The sequence below is a fragment of the Oncorhynchus masou genome, unplaced genomic scaffold (genome assembly GCF_036934945.1).
Source record: "Oncorhynchus masou masou isolate Uvic2021 unplaced genomic scaffold, UVic_Omas_1.1 unplaced_scaffold_864, whole genome shotgun sequence".
In the NCBI taxonomy this organism is placed as follows: Eukaryota; Metazoa; Chordata; class Actinopteri; order Salmoniformes; family Salmonidae; genus Oncorhynchus; species Oncorhynchus masou.
Window position 1 is genome coordinate 73,066 of NW_027015101.1, and position 18,346 is coordinate 91,411.

General features: G+C 45.8%; 2 protein-coding genes across 2 annotated transcripts; one reads left to right on the forward strand and one right to left on the reverse strand.

Moving 5' to 3' along the window:
- Nucleotides 1–310: 310 nt before the first annotated feature.
- fn3krp (fructosamine 3 kinase related protein) lies at nt 311–9,116 on the reverse strand. The gene is made up of 7 exons (XM_064963883.1): nt 8,800–9,116; nt 5,458–5,609; nt 5,033–5,124; nt 4,817–4,890; nt 4,378–4,516; nt 1,376–1,383; nt 311–1,148 (listed from the first exon to the last, which is right to left on the reverse strand). Exons 1-7 carry the CDS (start codon nt 8,938–8,940, stop codon nt 807–809), a joined length of 948 nt encoding a protein of 315 aa, XP_064819955.1. The 5' UTR covers nt 8,941–9,116; the 3' UTR covers nt 311–806.
- Nucleotides 9,117–9,262: 146 nt separating this feature from the next.
- arl16 (ADP-ribosylation factor-like 16) lies at nt 9,263–16,593 on the forward strand. Its single transcript, XM_064963881.1, has 5 exons — nt 9,263–9,376; nt 9,713–9,771; nt 9,883–9,999; nt 12,468–12,583; nt 14,972–16,593. The coding sequence occupies exons 1-5, from the start codon at nt 9,316–9,318 to the stop codon at nt 15,135–15,137; spliced, it is 519 nt and encodes a 172-aa protein (XP_064819953.1). The 5' UTR covers nt 9,263–9,315; the 3' UTR covers nt 15,138–16,593.
- The last annotated feature ends 1,753 nt before the right edge of the window (nt 16,594–18,346 follow it).

The following is an 18,346-nucleotide window of genomic DNA, read 5'->3' on the forward strand; positions in this document are numbered from 1 at the left end:
GCGCCGGTTTGTGTCAAGAACTGCATCGCTGCTGGGTTTTCCAAGAACGTATCAAGAATGGTCCACCACCCCAAAGGACAGCCAACTTGACACAACTGTGGGAAGCATTGGAGTCAACATCAGTCAGCATCCCTGTGGAACACATTGGACACCTTGTAGAGTCCGTGGCCTGGCGAATTGAGGCTGATCTGGGGGCGAAAGGGGGAGCAACTCAATATTAGGAAGGTGTTCCTAATGTTTTGTAAACTCAGTGTATAGTGCCCTTTATTAGGTTATTGTCCTTATTGAGGTATTCAACACATGGTCACACTAGAGGAAGTAATGTCCTTTATTTAGCATTGCACTCTTAGTATTAACACAGCTTTTAACAAAGCTAACTGTTACAACTCAAACAGATCACAACCTTGCTTGCTGTTATGTTTATTTAAGCAAATGGATGTGCAATACTCTATGTTTAGTCTTACACTAGAGCATTAAAATCACTTCTGCTTTCAAACAACTGTGGAATGTTAGCTCAAACATTTTTTATTTCTCAAGCATTTCAAGATGAAGAGGAATATGGAATGGGTTTTGTGGAATCTCTCTTCTATACCATAGGATCATAGTTTTCTTGTTTCTTGCTTTTCGAAATAACTAATATTTTCACCCAAAAATGATTTGTTCCCTTCGGGATGGAAGACTAGGCTGTAGTGGAAGACTTTGTGAGGCCATTCAAGCTGGTCAGTGTCATTGGTGTGTCTATGTTTTCCAGAGCATTATGGGTAGTGTAGTTGTACATCATGCTACTGTACATATATGATCAGTGGTCAGTATTTGACCAGATCCTTCATGATCCTCAGCGAGGACCCTCTGTATCCTCCCCCAAAGTGATTCCAGTGGTTCAGATAGTGGAACAGTTGATACAGCTGATTCCTCTTCTCAAAGCCCGGGGCCTTGGGGATCTTGTTGTGGTACCCAGAGTAGAAGGAGTCGCTGAACCCTCCGAACATCCCGGCGATGCCCAGCTCGTACTCAGCGTGGCCATAGAAGGAGGCGGGGTCGAAAATGACAGGGCCGTCGGGACACTCTGCTACGTTTCCCCCCCACAGGTCCCCGTGAAGCAGGGCGGGGAACACCTCGATGTCGGTAAATAGCTGAGGGATTTTCAGCTAAGGAGAGGAGATATCAGACAGAAGATCAATCACACATGAAGTCCTCTCAGATCTGAAAAAGTACATAAGGTATAGGAGTAAGGTCTTGGTTTGGGATTGGAGATAGTATAGAACCTTATGGAGCTGGTGCTGTCGTCTGTGTTATTGTTACATGTAGCTTGTACCATAGTTACCTGTAGTTACCTAGTCATATTGTTACCTGTAGCTGGGACCATAGTAGCCACTGTAGTTACTGTAGTTACCTAGTTACCTGTAGCTGGGACCATAGTTCCCTGGCTTCTCTGTCTCAGACTTCTCCACCATGTTGAGTTGGTGCTGTAGTCTGTGTTACCTGTAGCTGGGACCATAGTTCCCTGTAGTTACCTAGTTACCTGTAGCTGGGACCATAGTTCCCTGTAGTTACCTAGTTCTATAGTTACCTGTAGCTGGGACCATAGTTCCCTGTAGTTACCTGTTACCTGTAGCTGGGACCATAGTTCCCTGTAGTTACTAGTTCTATAGTTACCTGTAGCTGGGACCATAGTTTACCTGTAGTTACTGTACCTGTTACCTAGTTCCCTATAGTTACCTGTAGCTGGGACCATAGTTCCCTGTAGTTACCTAGTTCTATAGTTACCTGTAGCTGGGACCATAGTTCCCTGTAGTTACCTAGTTCTATAGTTACCTGTAGCTGGGACCATAGTTCCCTGTAGTTACCTAGTTCTATAGTTACCTGTAGCTGGGACCATAGTTCCCTGGCCTCTCTGTCTCCATAAGACTCCATGTTGAGTTGGTACTGTAGTCCACCATGTTGAGTTGGTGCTGTAGTCTGTGTTACCTGTAGTTACCTAGTTCTATAGTTACCTGTAGCTGGGACCATAGTTCCCTGTAGTTACCTAGTTCTATAGTTACCTGTAGCTGGGACCATAGTTCCCTGTAGTTACCTAGTTCTATAGTTACCTGTAGCTGGGACCATAGTTCCCTGTAGTTACCTAGTTCTATAGTTACCTGTAGCTGGGACCATAGTTCCCTGGCCTCTCTGTCTCCATAAGACTTCTCCACCATGTTGAGTTGGTGCTGTAGTCTGTGTTACCTGTAGTTACCTAGTTCTATAGTTACCTGTAGCTGTAGTCTGTGTTACCTGTAGTACCATAGTTCCCTGTAGTTACCTAGTTACCTGTAGCTGGGACCATAGTTCCCTGTAGTTACCTAGTTCTATAGTTACCTGTAGCTGGGACCATAGTTCCCTGTAGTTACCTAGTTCTATAGTTACCTGTAGCTGGGACCATAGTTCCCTGTAGTTACCTGTAGTTACATAGTTACCTGTAGCTGGGACCATAGTTCCCTGGCCTCTCTGTCTCCATAAGACTCCTCCACCATGTTGAGTTGGTGCTGTAGTCTGTGTTACCTGTAGTCTAGTTCTATAGTTACCTGTAGCTGGGACCATAGTACCCTGTAGTTACCTAGATAGTTACCAGTTGGTGCTGTAGTTCCCTGTAGTTACCTAGTTCTATAGTTACCTGTAGCTGGGACCATAGTTCCCTGTAGTTACCTAGTTACCTGTAGCTGGGACCATAGTTCCCTGGCCTCTCTGTCTCCATAAGACTCCTCCACCATGTTGAGTTGGTGCTGTAGTCTGTGTTAGTTTACCTAGTTCTATAGTTACTGTAGCTGGGACCATAGTTCCCTGTAGTTACCTAGTTACCTGTAGCTGGGACCATAGTTCCCTGTAGTTACCTAGTTCTATAGTTACCTGTAGCTGGGACCATAGTTCCCTGTAGTTACCTATAGTTATAGTTACCTGTAGCTGGGACCATAGTTCCCTGTAGTTACCTAGTTCTATAGTTACCTGTAGCTGGGACCATAGTTCCCTGTAGTTACCTCTATAGTTACCTGTAGCTGGGACCATAAGGCCTCTCTCTCCATAAGACCATGTTGAGTTGGTGCTGTAGTTGTGTTACCTGTAGTTACCTAGTTCTATAGTTACCTGTAGTGGGACCATAGTTCCCTGTAGTTACCTAGTTCTATAGTTACCTGTAGCTGGGACCATAGTTCCCTGTAGTTACCTAGTTACCTGTAGCTGGGACCATAGTTCCCTGTAGTTACCTAGTTCTATAGTTACCTGTAGCTGGGACCATAGTTCCCTGTAGTTACCTAGTTCTATAGTTACCTGTAGCTGGGACCATGTTCCCTGTAGTTACCTAGTTACTGTAGCTGGGACCATAGTTCCCTGTAGTTACCTAGTTCTATAGTTACCTGTAGCTGGGACCATAGTTCCCTGTAGTTACCTGTAGTTACATAGTTACCTGTAGCTGGGACCATTCCTGGCCTCTCTGTCTCCATAAGACCCCCCACCATGTTGAGTTGGTGCTGTAGTCTGTGTTACCTGTAGTTACCTAGTTCTATAGTTACCTGTAGCTGGGACCATAGTTCCCTGTAGTTACCTAGTTCTATAGTTACCTGTAGCTGGGACCATAGTTCCCTGGCCTCTTACCTGTAGCTGGGACCATAAGACTCCCTCCACCATGTTGAGTGTAGTCTGTAGTTACCTGTAGTTACCTAGTTACCTGTAGCTGGGACCATGTAGCCTGGGACTCATAGTTCCCTGTAGTTACCTAGTTCTATAGTTACCTGTAGCTGGGACCATAGTTCCCTGTAGTTACCTAGTTCTATAGTTACCTGTAGCTGGGACCATAGTTCCCTGGTTACCTCTTCTGTTTTCATGCTGGGACCATGTTCCTGTAGTAAGACTCCTCCTGGGACCATCCAGTTGGGACCAGTTCCCTACCTGTGCTGGGACCATAGTTCCCTGTTTACCTAGTTCTATAGTTACCTGTAGCTGGGACCATAGTTACCTGTAGTTACATAGTTACCTGGCTGGGACCATAGTTCCCTGGCCTCTCTGTCTCCATAAGACTCCTCCACCATGTTGAGTTGGTGCTGTAGTCTGTGTTACCTGTAGTTACCTAGTTCTATAGTTACCTGTAGCTGGGACCATAGTTGTAGTTACCTGTAGCTGGGACCATAGTTCCCTGGCCTCTCTGTCTCCATAAGACTCCTCCACCATGTTGAGTTGGTGCTGTAGTCTGTGTTACCTGTTTACCTAGTTCTATAGTTACCTGTAGCTGGGACCATAGTTCCCTGTAGTTACCTAGTTCTATAGTTACCTGTAGCTGGGACCATAGTTCCCTGTAGTTACCTAGTTCTATAGTTACCTGTAGCTGGGACCATAGTTACCTGTAGTTACCTAGTTCTATAGTTACCTGTAGCTGGGACCATAGTTCCCTGGCCTCTCTGTCTCCATAAGACTTCTCCACCATGTTGAGTTGGTGCTGTAGTCTGTGCTGAGAGTAGAACGTTACCCAGTCACTCTGCCACTCATTCTCCTGATGAGAGAGAGAGAGACAAAGAGAGGTTAGAAAGTGGAACTCTGATAAAAGTCATTAAAAATAGGCAGGTTTTCTCATCCAGTTGGTCTTTAAATCCCATGTTGAAGGCACAGAGACATTCATGGTTTAACCAGACTTGGAGCTGTATATAGGGTGTGGAACTATCTTTATTTAGATTTATAGCATACCGTTTCAATCCCACGTTACCCCATATTCCAGTCTCGTATTCACTAGTGGGAAAGGTGGAAATCTAGTTGTGTCTCCCAATATCAGACGATCTGTTGCATAGTAGCTCACCTGAGGGAGGTATCCACAGCAAGTGGGAACCTGGAACCCAAACTGGTCAATGACAGGAACATCAGCTCCTTTTCCTGTTACATTTAAATGACAGGAACATGCAGTAGTCTGATGTTGTGTACGTGGGAAAGCTAGACTTCTAAACTGTTTTAAACTGTATGAATTGTTTTACCCCAAAATCAATCAATCAGTCAATCAATGGACTAGGTGAGTTACCAACTGTCTGCTGTTCCTTGTTCTGTCTGTCCCTGCGTCTCTGGTTGTGTAGGTGCAGGTCAGCCAGACGCTCTCCCAGCTGCTTAGAGTGCCTGGGGGAATCAATGGGACAATCATTAACACACTCAATCATTAACACACTCAATCATTAACACACTCAATCATTAACACACTCAATCATCCCAATAAAGTCTGACATAACAATAATACTTTACTAATACATACAGAACAAGAAGAACAGGAAGAAGATAAAGAAAGAAGAAGGAACAAGAAGATAAATAAAGAAGAAGAAGAACAGGAAGAAGAAGAAGAACAGGAAGAAGATAACGAAAGAAGAAGAAGATAAAGGAAGAAGATGAAGAAGCAGAAGAAGGAAAGAAAGGCCAACAACGTGTATTAAACAGTGTATGAAGAGATTCTCTTACCTGCTGAGACCCCTCATGTCAACATGTTCCATGACGAACACAGCCCCTCCTGTATCCAGCTCTATCACCTTGACAGGCTTGGGGACCTTCACTGTGTCTGTCATGACGATGGCTTCCAAGCTAGCCAACTCCCCATCAAACATACGCTTTGCCTGGGTGACGAGGATAAGACAAGTGATGATCATCATGACATTGACCAAGGAATTACACCATACCTTTGTGATGAAATGTATTGTACAGACAAAGTAATGAAACCAGTGGAGGCTGCTGGGGGCAGGATGGCTCATAATAATGGCTGGAATGGAGTTTAATGGCTGGAATGGAGTGAATGGGATGGTATCAAACGCATGGTATGCGTATGGTATTTGATGTCATTCCATTCACTCCATTCCGGCCATTATTATGAGCCGTCCTCCCTTCAGCAGCCTCCACGGGACTACACCTACCATGGAAGTAGTCTAGCAGCCTCCACGGGACTACACCTACCATGGAAGTAGTCTAGCAGCCTCCACGGGACTACACCTACCATGGAAGTAGTCTAGCAGCCTCCACGGGACTACACCTACCATGGAAGTAGTCTAGCAGCCTCCACGGGACTACACCTACCATGGAAGTAGTCTAGCAGCCTCCACGGGACTACACCTACCATGGAAGTAGTCTAGCAGCCTCCACGGGACTACACCTACCATGGAAGTAGTCTAGCAGCCTCCACGGGACTACCTCTACCATGGAAGTAGTCTAGCAGCCTCCACGGGACTACACCTACCATGGAAGTAGTCTAGCAGCCTCCACGGGACTACACCTACCATGGAAGTAGTCTAGCAGCCTCCACGGGACTACACCTACCATGGAAGTAGTCTAGCAGCCTCCACGGGACTACACCTACCATGGAAGTAGTCTAGCAGCCTCCACGGGACTACACCTACCATGGAAGTAGTCTAGCAGCCTCCACGGGACTACACCTACCATGGAAGTAGTCTAGCAGCCTCCGCGGGACTACACCTACCATGGAAGTAGTCTAGCAGCCTCCGCGGGACTACACCTACCATGGAAGTAGTCTAGCAGCCTCCGCGGGACTACACCTACCATGGAAGTAGTCTAGCAGCCTCCACGGGACTACACCTACCATGGAAGTAGTCTAGCAGCCTCCATGGAAGTAGTCTAGCACTCCACACCTACCATGGAAGTAGTCTAGCAGCCTCCGCGGGACTACACCTACCATGGAAGTAGTCTAGCAGCCTCCGCGGGACTACACCTACCATGGAAGTACTAGCACCTACCATGGAAGTAGTCTAGCAGCCTCCACGGGACTACACCTACCATGGAAGTAGTCTAGCAGCCTCCACGGGACTACACCTACCATGGAAGTAGTCTAGCAGCCTCCACGGGACTACACCTACCATGGAAGTAGTCTAGCAGCCTCCACGGGACTACACCTACCATGGAAGTAGTCTAGCAGCCTCCACGGGACTACACCTACCATGGAAGTAGTCTAGCAGCCTCCACGGGACTACCTCTACCATGGAAGTAGTCTAGCAGCCTCCACGGGACTACACCTACCATGGAAGTAGTCTAGTAGCCTCCACGGGACTACACGACTACACCTACCATGGAAGTAGTCTAGTAGCCTCCACGGGACTACACCTACCATGGAAGTAGTCTAGCAGCCTCCGCGGGACTACACCTACCATGGAAGTAGTCTAGCAGCCTCCACGGGACTACACCTACCATGGAAGTAGTCTAGCAGCCTCCACGGGACTACACCTACCATGGAAGTAGTCTAGCAGCCTCCACGGGACTACCTCTACCATGGAAGTAGTCTAGCAGCCTCCACGGGACTACCTCTACCATGGAAGTAGTCTAGCAGCCTCCACGGGACTACCTCTACCATGGAAGTAGTCTAGCAGCCTCCACGGGACTACCTCTACCATGGAAGTAGTCTAGCAGCCTCCACGGGACTACACCTACCATGGAAGTAGTCTAGCAGCCTCCACGGGACTACACCTACCATGGAAGTAGTCTAGCAGACTCCACGGGACTACCTCTACCATGGAAGTAGTCTAGCAGCCTCCACGGGACTACACCTACCATGGAAGTAGTCTAGCAGACTCCACGGGACTACCTCTACCATGGAAGTAGTCTAGCAGACTCCACGGGACTACCTCTACCATGGAAGTAGTCTAGCAGACTCCACGGGACTACCTCTACCATGGAAGTAGTCTAGCAGCCTCCACGGGACTACACCTACCATGGAAGTAGTCTAGCAGACTCCACGGGACTACCTCTACCATGGAAGTAGTCTAGCAGCCTCCACGGGACTACCTCTACCATGGAAGTAGTCTAGCAGCCTCCACGGGACTACACCTACCATGGAAGTAGTCTAGCAGACTCCACGGGACTACCTCTACCATGGAAGTAGTCTAGCAGCCTCCACGGGACTACCTCTACCATGGAAGTAGTCTAGCAGCCTCCACGGGACTACCTCTACCATGGAAGTAGTCTAGCAGCCTTCAGAGAAGGCAGTTCATGACTTTTCAGAGATCAGGATTAGGACTGCCCATCACATAAAACCCTCCAGCTCTGTGCACAACAACAGCGCTCTGATTTTGACCATCACATGACTGGATGGCTCTATTGTGAATCCTAATCCTTTGCTCTCAGAGTGCTGACTACTGTAATTCATTTGATAGCGTGTAGCCAAATAGCCTGCAACAAAATATTGTTTGATATTTCTAACAAATTATCCTTATTAGGCTACTATTTTACAGTGCTAATCTATTTTGAGTGACTTTTTTTTCACCTTTATTTAACCAGGTAGACTAGTTGAGAACACCTTTATTTAACCAGGTAGGCAAGTTGAGAACAAGTTCTCATTTACAACTGCGACCTGGCCAAGATAAAGCAAAGCAGTTCGACACATACAACAACACAGAGTTACACATGGAGTAAAACAAACACACAGTCAATAATACAGTAGAAACAAGTCTATATACGATGTGAGCAAATGAGGTGAGAAGGGAGGTAAAGGCAAAAAAAGGCCATGGTGGCAAAGTAAATACCATATAGCAAGTAAAACACTGGAATGGTAGATTTGCAATGGAAGAATGTGCAAAGTAGAAATAAAAATAATGGGGTGCAAAGGAGCAAAATAAATAAATTAATTAAATACAGTAGGGAAAGAGGTAGTTGTTTGGGCTAAAATATAGGTGGGCTATGTACAGGTGCAGTAATCTGTGAGCTGCTCTGACAGCTGGTGCTTAAAGCTAGTGAGGGAGATAAGTGACTTCATATGTTAATGTAAAGGCATGCAGTATGGAATTAGTAATGAAGTAAATGAAGAACCTGGCTCTTGTGGTTGATCTTGACAAACACTCTCCCGTGATCAGTGTCAAAGCTCTGTCCCTGGCTGATACAACCTCCTCCAGAATGGCCAGTTGATTTCAGCATGGATGTTCCCAGCTCCTTCTTTAGCTGAGCTTCCATGGCTGTTCTCCAAGAGGCTCTCCAAACGCTTGAAGAAGAACCTATTGTTCTTGTTTGACTCCCAAACTTCTTTCGGGTTGACTCCCACTCCTGTAGCTGTCTGTTTTATGTTGTGACAACTGGGTGGAAGAGGTGTGGCTTGTTTTCGAAGGAACGGAAGTGATTCAATGTTTTGGTTCCGGGTCCGTCGGTGATGAAATAACTAACGAGAAATTGGATTTGCCAAAAATGTGCTTCTTATTTGTCCAAACATAGCAACTAAAGTTGATCATATGAGCGTCGCCATGGTGTCAAAGTAAGCTGGAGAGGCTTGCTTGCTAGCTAACTAGTCTCGACAAGTTTGATACGGATCAAGTCTTTGTTGGTTTATACGAAATGTGTTTGCTGCTCGGTGCAACCGGTGTTGGAAAAACTCTTCTCTTGAAACGTTTACAGAATATCCTTTCAAATTAACCAGCATTGAGATTGATTTAGCAAGCAAACATGATAATAAGCTAACGTTTGCTAACTAGCAATTATGACCATGGATGCGTCTCAATAATCAGTGGCTTCCTTTCCTCGTATCCTCTTCTTCCTCTCCTTCATCTGATGAGTTTTCCAATACACATCCACCTTATTCTTCTTCTCACCTATCCTGTGTTTTAATATCAGTGCAAATGAAGAAGGAGAGGAGACTTGAGAAGAAGCAGCCCATGTCTCACTCCAATATGTATCTTCAGAGTACATTTCCATGCTACAGTGTCTATTTAATCACCCTTAACAGACTATTCACAGCTCAGTGTGAGAGATGGCACAACTGATTTAGGGGAACCCCCTGTTACTCTACCTACGGTGAGTCCATTCGGTATTCAGCACAGTGATTGTTGTGTCAGTCACCATTTGAGGGTGTCTTAAACAGAAAGGGGATTTTCTAGACTACTATGATGTCTCCCTCTGTTACAGGTGGGCACCAACCTGACAGACCTGACTCTGAAGAGGAAGAGGGTGACTGTGAGAGAGCTGGGAGGCTGTATGAGTCCTATCTGGCCCAGTTACTATACGGACTGCTCCTCTGTCATCGTGAGTCCAGAACCACATCCATACAGTGTATAAGTCTCCCCGAGGAGCGCAGCTGTCTTAAGGCATTACAGTCCCTGGTGCAAATCCAGGATGTATCACATCCGGCCGTGATTGGGAGTCCCATAAGGCGGTGCACAATTGGCCCAGCGTCGTCTGGGTTTGGCCGGGGTAGGCCGTCATTGTAAATAAGAATTTGTTCTTAACCAACTTGCCTAGTTAAATAAATGTTCCGTAAAAAAGTGGAGTTAATATATCTACTCTGAAGAAGAAGAGGGTGACTGTGAGTGAGCTGTGGTGGGTCAATACTCTTCTCTTATTGTCCATAGACATTTTATGAATTAAACCTTTACACATTCAGGTTTAACCAATTGAGATCAAATGTCTTTAGCAAGAGAGCCCTAGTCCAAGATGGCAGCAGCATGAGAACCACGTCATCACTTCTATACGGGAAGACGTTCCTCTCAATTTGGAAATAATTCCTTGTAAATGTTTAGAATATCCTCAATAATACTTTGTACACATTCCATCGATGGTTTAAGTTTAATGCAAAAATAGTCAATATTTCTACATGATTAATAAGCAAAGCTCCTCTGATCAGAAATAGGGATCAACCAGAGGTATGAAGAGGCTAATATCACTGCAGTACACGGTAGACCATCAGCCCACTAAACTGGGAGGTCAACCAGAGGTATGAACAGGCTAATATCACTGCAGTACACGGTAGACCATCAGCCCACTAAACTGGGAGGTCAACCAGAGGTATGAACAGGCTAATATCACTGCAGTACACGGTAGACCATCAGCCCACTAAACTGGGAGGTCAACCAGAGGTATGAACAGGCTAATATCACTGCAGTACACGGTAGACCATCAGCCCACTAAACTGGGAGGTCAACCAGAGGTATGAACAGGCTAATATCACTGCAGTACACGGTAGACCATCAGCCCACTAAACTGGGAGGTCAACCAGAGGTATGAACAGGCTAATATCACTGCAGTACACGGTAGACCATCAGCCCACTAAACTGGGAGATCAACCAGAGGTATGAACAGGCTAATATCACTGCAGTACACGATCCAAGCCCAGGGAGGTCAACCAGAGGTATGAACAGGCTAATATCACTGCAGTACACGATAGACCATCAGCCCACTAAACTGGGAGGTCAACCAGAGGTATGAACAGGCTAATATCACTGCAGTACACGATAGACCATCAGCCCACTAAACTGGGAGGTCAACCAGAGGTATGAACAGGCTAATATCACTGCAGTACACGATAGACCATCAGCCCACTAAACTGGGAGGTCAACCAGAGGTATGAACAGGCTAATATCACTGCAGTACACGATAGACCATCAGCCCACTAAACTGGGAGGTCAACCAGAGGTATGACTGCAGTAATATCACTGCAGTAGACCATCAGCCCACTAAACTGGGAGGTCAACCAGAGGTATGAACAGGCTAATATCACTGCAGTACACGATAGACCATCAGCCCACTAAACTGGGAGGTCAACCAGAGGTATGAACAGGCTAATATCACTGCAGTACACGATAGACCATCAGCCCACTAAACTGGGAGGTCAGCAGGCTAATATCACTGCAGTACACGATAGACCAGAGGTATGAACAGGCCACTGCAGTACTAAACTGGGAGGTCAACCAGAGGTATGAACAGGCTAATATCACTGCAGTACACGATAGACCATCAGCCCACTAAACTGGGAGGTCAACCAGAGGTATGAACAGGCTAATATCACTGCAGTACACGATAGACCATCAGCCCACTAAACTGGGAGGTCAACCAGAGGTATGAACAGGCTAATATCACTGCAGTACACGATAGACCATCAGCCCACTAAACTGGGAGGTCAACCAGAGGTATGAACAGGCTAATATCACTGCAGTACACGATAGACCATCAGCCCCTAAACTGGGAGGTCAACCAGAGGTATGAACAGGCTAATACAGGCTAATATCACTGCAGTACACGGTAGACCATCAGCCCCCTAAACTGGGAGGTCAACCAGAGGTATGAACAGGCTAATATCACTGCAGTACACGATAGACCATCAGCCCACTAAACTGGGAGGTCAACCAGAGGTACGAACAGGCTAATATCACTGCAGTACACGGACCATCAGCCCCCTAAACTGGGAGGTCAACCAGAGGTATGAACAGGCTAATATCACTGAACAGGCTACACTGCAGTACACGATAGACCATCAGCCCCCTAAACTGGGAGGTCAACCAGAGGTATGAACAGGCTAATATCACTGCAGTACACGATAGACCATCAGCCCACTAAACTGGGAGGTCAACCAGAGGTACGAACAGGCTAATATCACTGCAGTACACGATAGACCATCAGCCCCCTAAACTGGGAGATCATCTGTGCATTCTGCATAATTTCAGGCATGTCGACTGCAGGCTTTTAAAATCAAATCATTGTGTTTGTTCTCTATATAGTTCATGGTGGACTCTGCTAACACCACCCAGATATCGTCGTCCTGTATCCAGCTCCTGTCTGTCCTCTCTGCTGAACCTCTCCACACAGCCTCTGTCCTGGTTATCTTCAACAAGAGGTCCTGTCTGTAGTAACACACTACACTGCACATTCTCTGGCCAAGATCACAGTGGATCTTTGAGACAAAACATTCAGATAGAAACGTAATGAATAGATGTGACACGATCCCTTATTCTCTACATGACAGACAATCAGGTTCTGTTCAGCAAAATACAGTTCTATCTGAATGTTTTTGCAACATTGCACCTTACTGGACAGACTCCTGGCTACGAACCAGACGTAGTCAGGCCCATAAATATTTGGACATTGAACAAGTTATCATTTTGTCTCTGTACGCAGCCACAATGGATTTAAAGGAAACTATATGAGCTGAACGTGCCGACTTTCATCTTTAATTTGTTGCCAGGTCACAATTGTAAATGAGAACTTGTTCTCAACTTGCCTACCTGGTTAAATAAAGGTGAAATAACATAAAACATTTGAGGGTATTTACCTCCAAATCAGGTGAACGGTGTAGGAATTATACCACTTTGTATATGTGGTCCCCCCAACTTTAGGGGCTCAAAAGTAATTGGACAAACGTAACAATCATCAATTAAATTGTGAGTTTTAATACTTGGTGGCAACTCCTTTGCCGTCAATGACTGCCTGAAGTCTGGACCCCATAGACAACCCCAGATGCTGGGTTTCATCCCTGGTGATGCTCTGCCAGGCCTTTACTGCAGCTGTCTTCAGTTCCTGCTCGTTCTTGGGGCGTTTTGCCTTCAGCGAGTGAAATACATGCTCAATTTGATTCAGGTCAAGGTGATTGAGTTGGCCATTGCAGAACATTCCACTTCTTTGCCTTAAAAAAAAGTATTGGGTTGCTTTCTCAGTATGCTTCGGGTCATTGTCCATCTGCACTGTCAAGCACCATCCAATGAGTTCTAAAGCATTTGGCTGAATCTGGGCAGATAATAACATTAGTCCTAAACCATTCAGAATGAATCCTGCTGCTTGTCATCCGTCACATCATCAATAAATACACGGGAACCAGTTCCATTAGCAGCAATACATGTCCACACCATAACACCACCTCCACCATGCTTCACAGATGAGGTGATATGCTTCGGATGAGCAGTTCCTTCCCTTCTCCAGAACACCACCTCCACCATGCTTCACAGATGAGGTGATATGCTTCGGATGATGAGCAGTTCCTTCCCTTCTCCATACTCTTCTCTTCCCATCATTCTGGTACAAGTTGATCTTTGTCTCATCTGTCCATAGGATGTTGTTCCAGAACTGTCCAGGCTTTTTTTAGATGTTGTTTGGCCAACTCTAATCTGGTCTTCCTGTTTTTGAGGTTTACCAATGTTTTACATGTTGTGATAAACCGTCTGTATTTACCCTGGTGAAGTCTTCTCTTGAATGTTGACTCTGACACAGATACACCTGCCTCCTGGAGGGTGTTCTTCATCTGGTCAACTGTTGTGAAGGGCTTTTCTTCACCAGAGAAGGAATTCTTCTGTCATCCACCACAGTTGTTTTCTGTGGTCTTCTGGACCTTTTGGTGTTCCGGAGCTCACCAGTGTGTTCTTTCTCTTTAAGAATGTACCAGATAGTTGATTTGTTCACACCGAATGTCCTAATCTCTCTGATGGGTTCGTTTATAGATTATTCAGCCTTGCTTCACTGGCAGTGACAGCTCTCTGGACTTCATATTGAGGGTTAACAGCAACAGATTGCAAATGCCACACTTGAAATCAACTCCTCCCCCCTGCTCTCTCTCCTCCCCCCCTGCTCACTCTCCTCCCCCCCTGCTCACTCTCCTCCCCCCCTGCTCACTCTCCTCCCCCCCTGCTCTCTCCTCCCCCTGCTCCCTCTCCTCCCCCCTGCTCCCTCATCTCCTCCCCCCTCTCTCTCCTCCCCCCTGCTCCCTCTCCTCCCCCCTGCTCCCTCTCCTCCCCCTGCTCCCTCATCTCCTCCCCCCTAGACCTTTTTATCTGCTTACTGGTAAATAAACGAATGAGGGAATAACACACACCTGGCCATGGAACAGCTGAGCAGCCAACTGCCCAACTACTTTTGGGTAAAGACCCTAAAATTAAAGCTGAAAATCTGCACTTTCAGCTCATATTCATAATTTAATTTCAACTCCAAAATGCTGCGGTAGACAACTACAATAATAATAACTTGGTCAATGTCCAAATATTTATGGACCTGACTGTATCCAATTCCTCCCACATTAAATTCCCCCCCCCCCCCGTTGCATGACTATCAACAAACCGTTTCTCTCCCTCCCTGCAAATTTTCTGACTGATTGTCATCCCACTCTTCCCCTCGGGATCTCCATTGTACCATGAGTCTAGTAGAGATACATTTTATTTGCCTCCTTTACATAAATTAAACAGTGCCTCTCCCTCGCTTTGAAAATGTCTAACCCTTTGTCCTCCCACCCTTCCTCCAGGGACCTCCCTTGTACCATGAGTCTCGTAGAGATGATGTCACTGTTCAGGATGGATGACATCATCGCCTCTGCCACCCAGCCAATCACGACCCTGGAACTGAGCGCTCGTTCCGGCCAGGGGCTCCAGGAGGTGTTGGGCTGGCTGGACTCCACCCTAACTGACTGACAGAGTGATGTCATAGAAGCATCTTCCTTCCAGGAAGTAGTTCCTCATTGCTGGTGCTTTCAAGACAACTGGGAACTCTGGGAAAAATAAGAGGACAAATCATGATGTCACTGATTTTCAGGTCAGAAAGTTGGTGCTGTAGGAGGCCCGAGTTCCCGAGTTGGAATTTCAAGTTGGATGACCGTTAAAAAAAATAACAGTTATCTTGAACGGACTGAAGTCAGAGATTTCTGAGTTCCCAGTTATCTTGAATGCGGCATAAGTGACGTCATTGTCACGGAACTTGGAATGATGTCACCGCCAACTGGAAAGTGAGGGTGTTGTATCTCACGCCGTCACACATGAATCCTGTTGGCAAGAAGATGTCCTCATCCTCGATCTCAGCACACCAAGAATGATGCTGTCATTCACATGGCATCACGTCTTATTGAGGAGGCCTGATATGAATGCTTTTATGGCTGGAATATCATGTCTGTATTTATTGTCAGCATTCTGTATAGAGTATCTGTATAGATACTGTATCAACCAGCAGTTGTGTTATACAATTTGGTTAAAGTATTTCCAAACAGGGAAATGCATAATCATGTGTGGAGTAGTGTCCTCGATGTAGCCTAACTATACTGGAGTAGTGTCCCCGATGTAGCCTAACTATACTGGAGTAGTGTCCTCGATGTAGCCTAACTATACTGGAGTAGTGTCCTCGATGTAGCCTAACTATACTGGAGTAGTGTCCCCGATGTAGCCTAACTATACTGGAGTAGTGTCCCCGATGTACCCTAACTATACTGGAGTAGTGTCCTCGATGTAGCCTAACTATACTGGAGTAGTGTCCTCGATGTAGCCTAACTATACTGGAGTAGTGTCCTCAATGTAGCCTAACTATGCTGGAGTAGTGTCCTCGATGTAGCCTAACTATGCTGGAGTAGTGTCCTCAATGTAGCCTAACTATGCTGGAGTAGTGTCCTCGATGTAGCCTAACTATGCTGGAGTAGTGTCCTCAATGTAGCCTAACTATACTGGAGTAGTGTCCTCAATGTAGCCTAACTATACTGGAGTAGTGTCCCCGATGTACCCTAACTATACTGGAGTAGTGTCCCCGATGTAGCCTAACTATACTGGAGTAGTGTCCCCGATGTAGCCTAACTATACTGGAGTAGTGTCCCCGATGTAGCCTAACTATACTGGAGTAGTGTCCCCGATGTAGCCTAACTATACTGGAGTAGTGTCCCCGATGTAGCCTAACTATACTGGAGTAGTGTCCCCGATGTAGCCTAACTATACTGGAGTAGTGTCCTCGATGTAGCCTAACTATACTGGAGTAGTGTCCTCAATGTAGCCTAACTATACTGGAGTAGTGTCCTCAATGTAGCCTAACTATACTGGAGTAGTGTCCCCGATGTACCCTAACTATACTGGAGTAGTGTCCCCGATGTAGCCTAACTATACTGGAGTAGTGTCCCCATTCAATGTAGCCTAACTATACTGGAGTAGTGTCCCCGATGTAGCCTAACTATACTGGAGTAGTGTCCCCGATGTAGCCTAACTATACTGGAGTAGTGTCCCCGATGTAGCCTAACTATACTGGAGTAGTGTCCTCGATGTAGCCTAACTATATTGGAGTAGTGTCCTCGATGTAGCCTAATTATACTGGAGTAGTGTCCTCGATGTAGCCTAAATATACTGGAATAGTGTCCTCGATGTAGCCTAACTATGCTGGAGTAGAAATACAGTAACTGTCATACAGATGTGTGGAAATACAGTAACTGTCATACAGGTGTGTGGAAATACAGTAACTGTCATACAGGTGTGTGGAAATACAGTAACTGTCATATAGGTGTGTGGAAATACAATAACTGTCATACAGGTCTGTGGAAATACAGTAACTGTCATACAGGTGTGTGGAAATACAATAACTGTCATATAGGTGTGTGGAAATACAGTAACTGTCATACAGGTGTGTGGAAATACAGTAACTGTCATACAGGTGTTTGGCCTCCGGGGGGCAGACAGACATTGTGTAGAAAAGTCAACTCTTTGAAGAATGTGCTTCTCTAAGCATTCAATATGTAGAAACATTCCATTATAAAGTGTTTGATATTACAATCTAGCTAGGCATATATTATATATATATATTACACACACATATATTGACAGATGTCAAAAGGTTGAATGGTATCAAAAGCAACAGGTCAAGAAATATACTATTGATCAACATGATCATGAAATAAAAGCTGTAAAATATGAATGAATGCAGATGCCAGGTGTTGTTATTAGTTCATTATACCCTTATATTTGACGATGACAATCAGTGTTTCACAAGTAATGATCACAGCAATGAGAGAGGCAAAATAATCATGATATCAATTCATACATTCTAACATGCGTTGCTTTATAGGGGTCGAATGCTCGCTTCCTAACTTCCATTGAATTTCCACTTCTCCCATTGACATCAATGCAAAACTCAACTTGAAGTGAGAGCGTTTAGGATTTGCCCCCTATAGTGAATCCTGCAGTGGTTCCGGTCTCTTGAAAAGCAGATTTCACTCAGTCATCCCTCAAAAGGGCCTCCAGTTCACTACAATACAATAGAACTACCTTAGAATCTCTCTCGCCATCACCTCAGCTCCATTCCAACAGCAAACCGTCCTTCTACACGAGAACTCAGTCAGACTGAGCCTTACTAGGCCTAATGTAACAACAACAAGGAAGCTTAAAACTCAAGCGTTCATTATGTGGATGGGGGTTGGCTGGCGTCTCATCATCGGCGTGGAATGTTCTATGCCCGTTCTCAGAAATCAGAGTTGTGGTCGGCGCTAGGAATCATTCTGAACATTTGCAGATAGATTGAATAGAGCCGACACACTTCCCTATCTGGCAGACAATTGGCACACCTATCTGGCAGACATATCATATCTGTTCTACATGATACATTTCTATCTGAGCATTCTGTAACGTTCCATCCTCCTGAACAGACTTGTCCGAGTTATCCCCTGGGGCATCATGGGAGAGATCATAGGAGAGAAAGAGCCAACCAATGAAAGCAGTCCAGAGAGCGGATCGACCAATCAGCATAGATAGAGCAGTGCGGCAGGAACAGTGGGCGTCCTGTCCCAGTGCATTGTGGTCCGTCGCCGGAGAGATAAGCAGGCATATCTGGTGTACAATCAGTTCAGTGCTGGATCAGGAGCAACAGTGCGGAGCCAATCAAA

What these genes read in the sequence shown, in the direction of transcription:
- arl16 (XM_064963881.1), top strand. Translation starts at nt 9,316, where the DNA reads ATGTGTTTGCTGCTCGGTGCAACCGGTGTTGGAAAAACTCTTCTCTTG. An exon ending in CCCCTGTTACTCTACCTACG is followed by an intron (nt 9,772 to 9,882) that starts GTGAGTCCATTC and finishes CCTCTGTTACAG; the next exon opens with GTGGGCACCAACCTGACAGA. An exon ending in CGGACTGCTCCTCTGTCATC is followed by an intron (nt 10,000 to 12,467) that starts GTGAGTCCAGAA and finishes TTCTCTATATAG; the next exon opens with TTCATGGTGGACTCTGCTAA.
- fn3krp (XM_064963883.1), bottom strand. Translation starts at nt 8,940, where the DNA reads ATGGAAGCTCAGCTAAAGAAGGAGCTGGGAACATCCATGCTGAAATCA. An exon ending in AGATCAACCACAAGAGCCAG is followed by an intron (nt 5,610 to 8,799) that starts GTTCTTCATTTA and finishes CTCGTCACCCAG; the next exon opens with GCAAAGCGTATGTTTGATGG. An exon ending in CAAGGAACAGCAGACAGTTG is followed by an intron (nt 4,891 to 5,032) that starts GTAACTCACCTA and finishes TAAATGTAACAG; the next exon opens with GAAAAGGAGCTGATGTTCCT.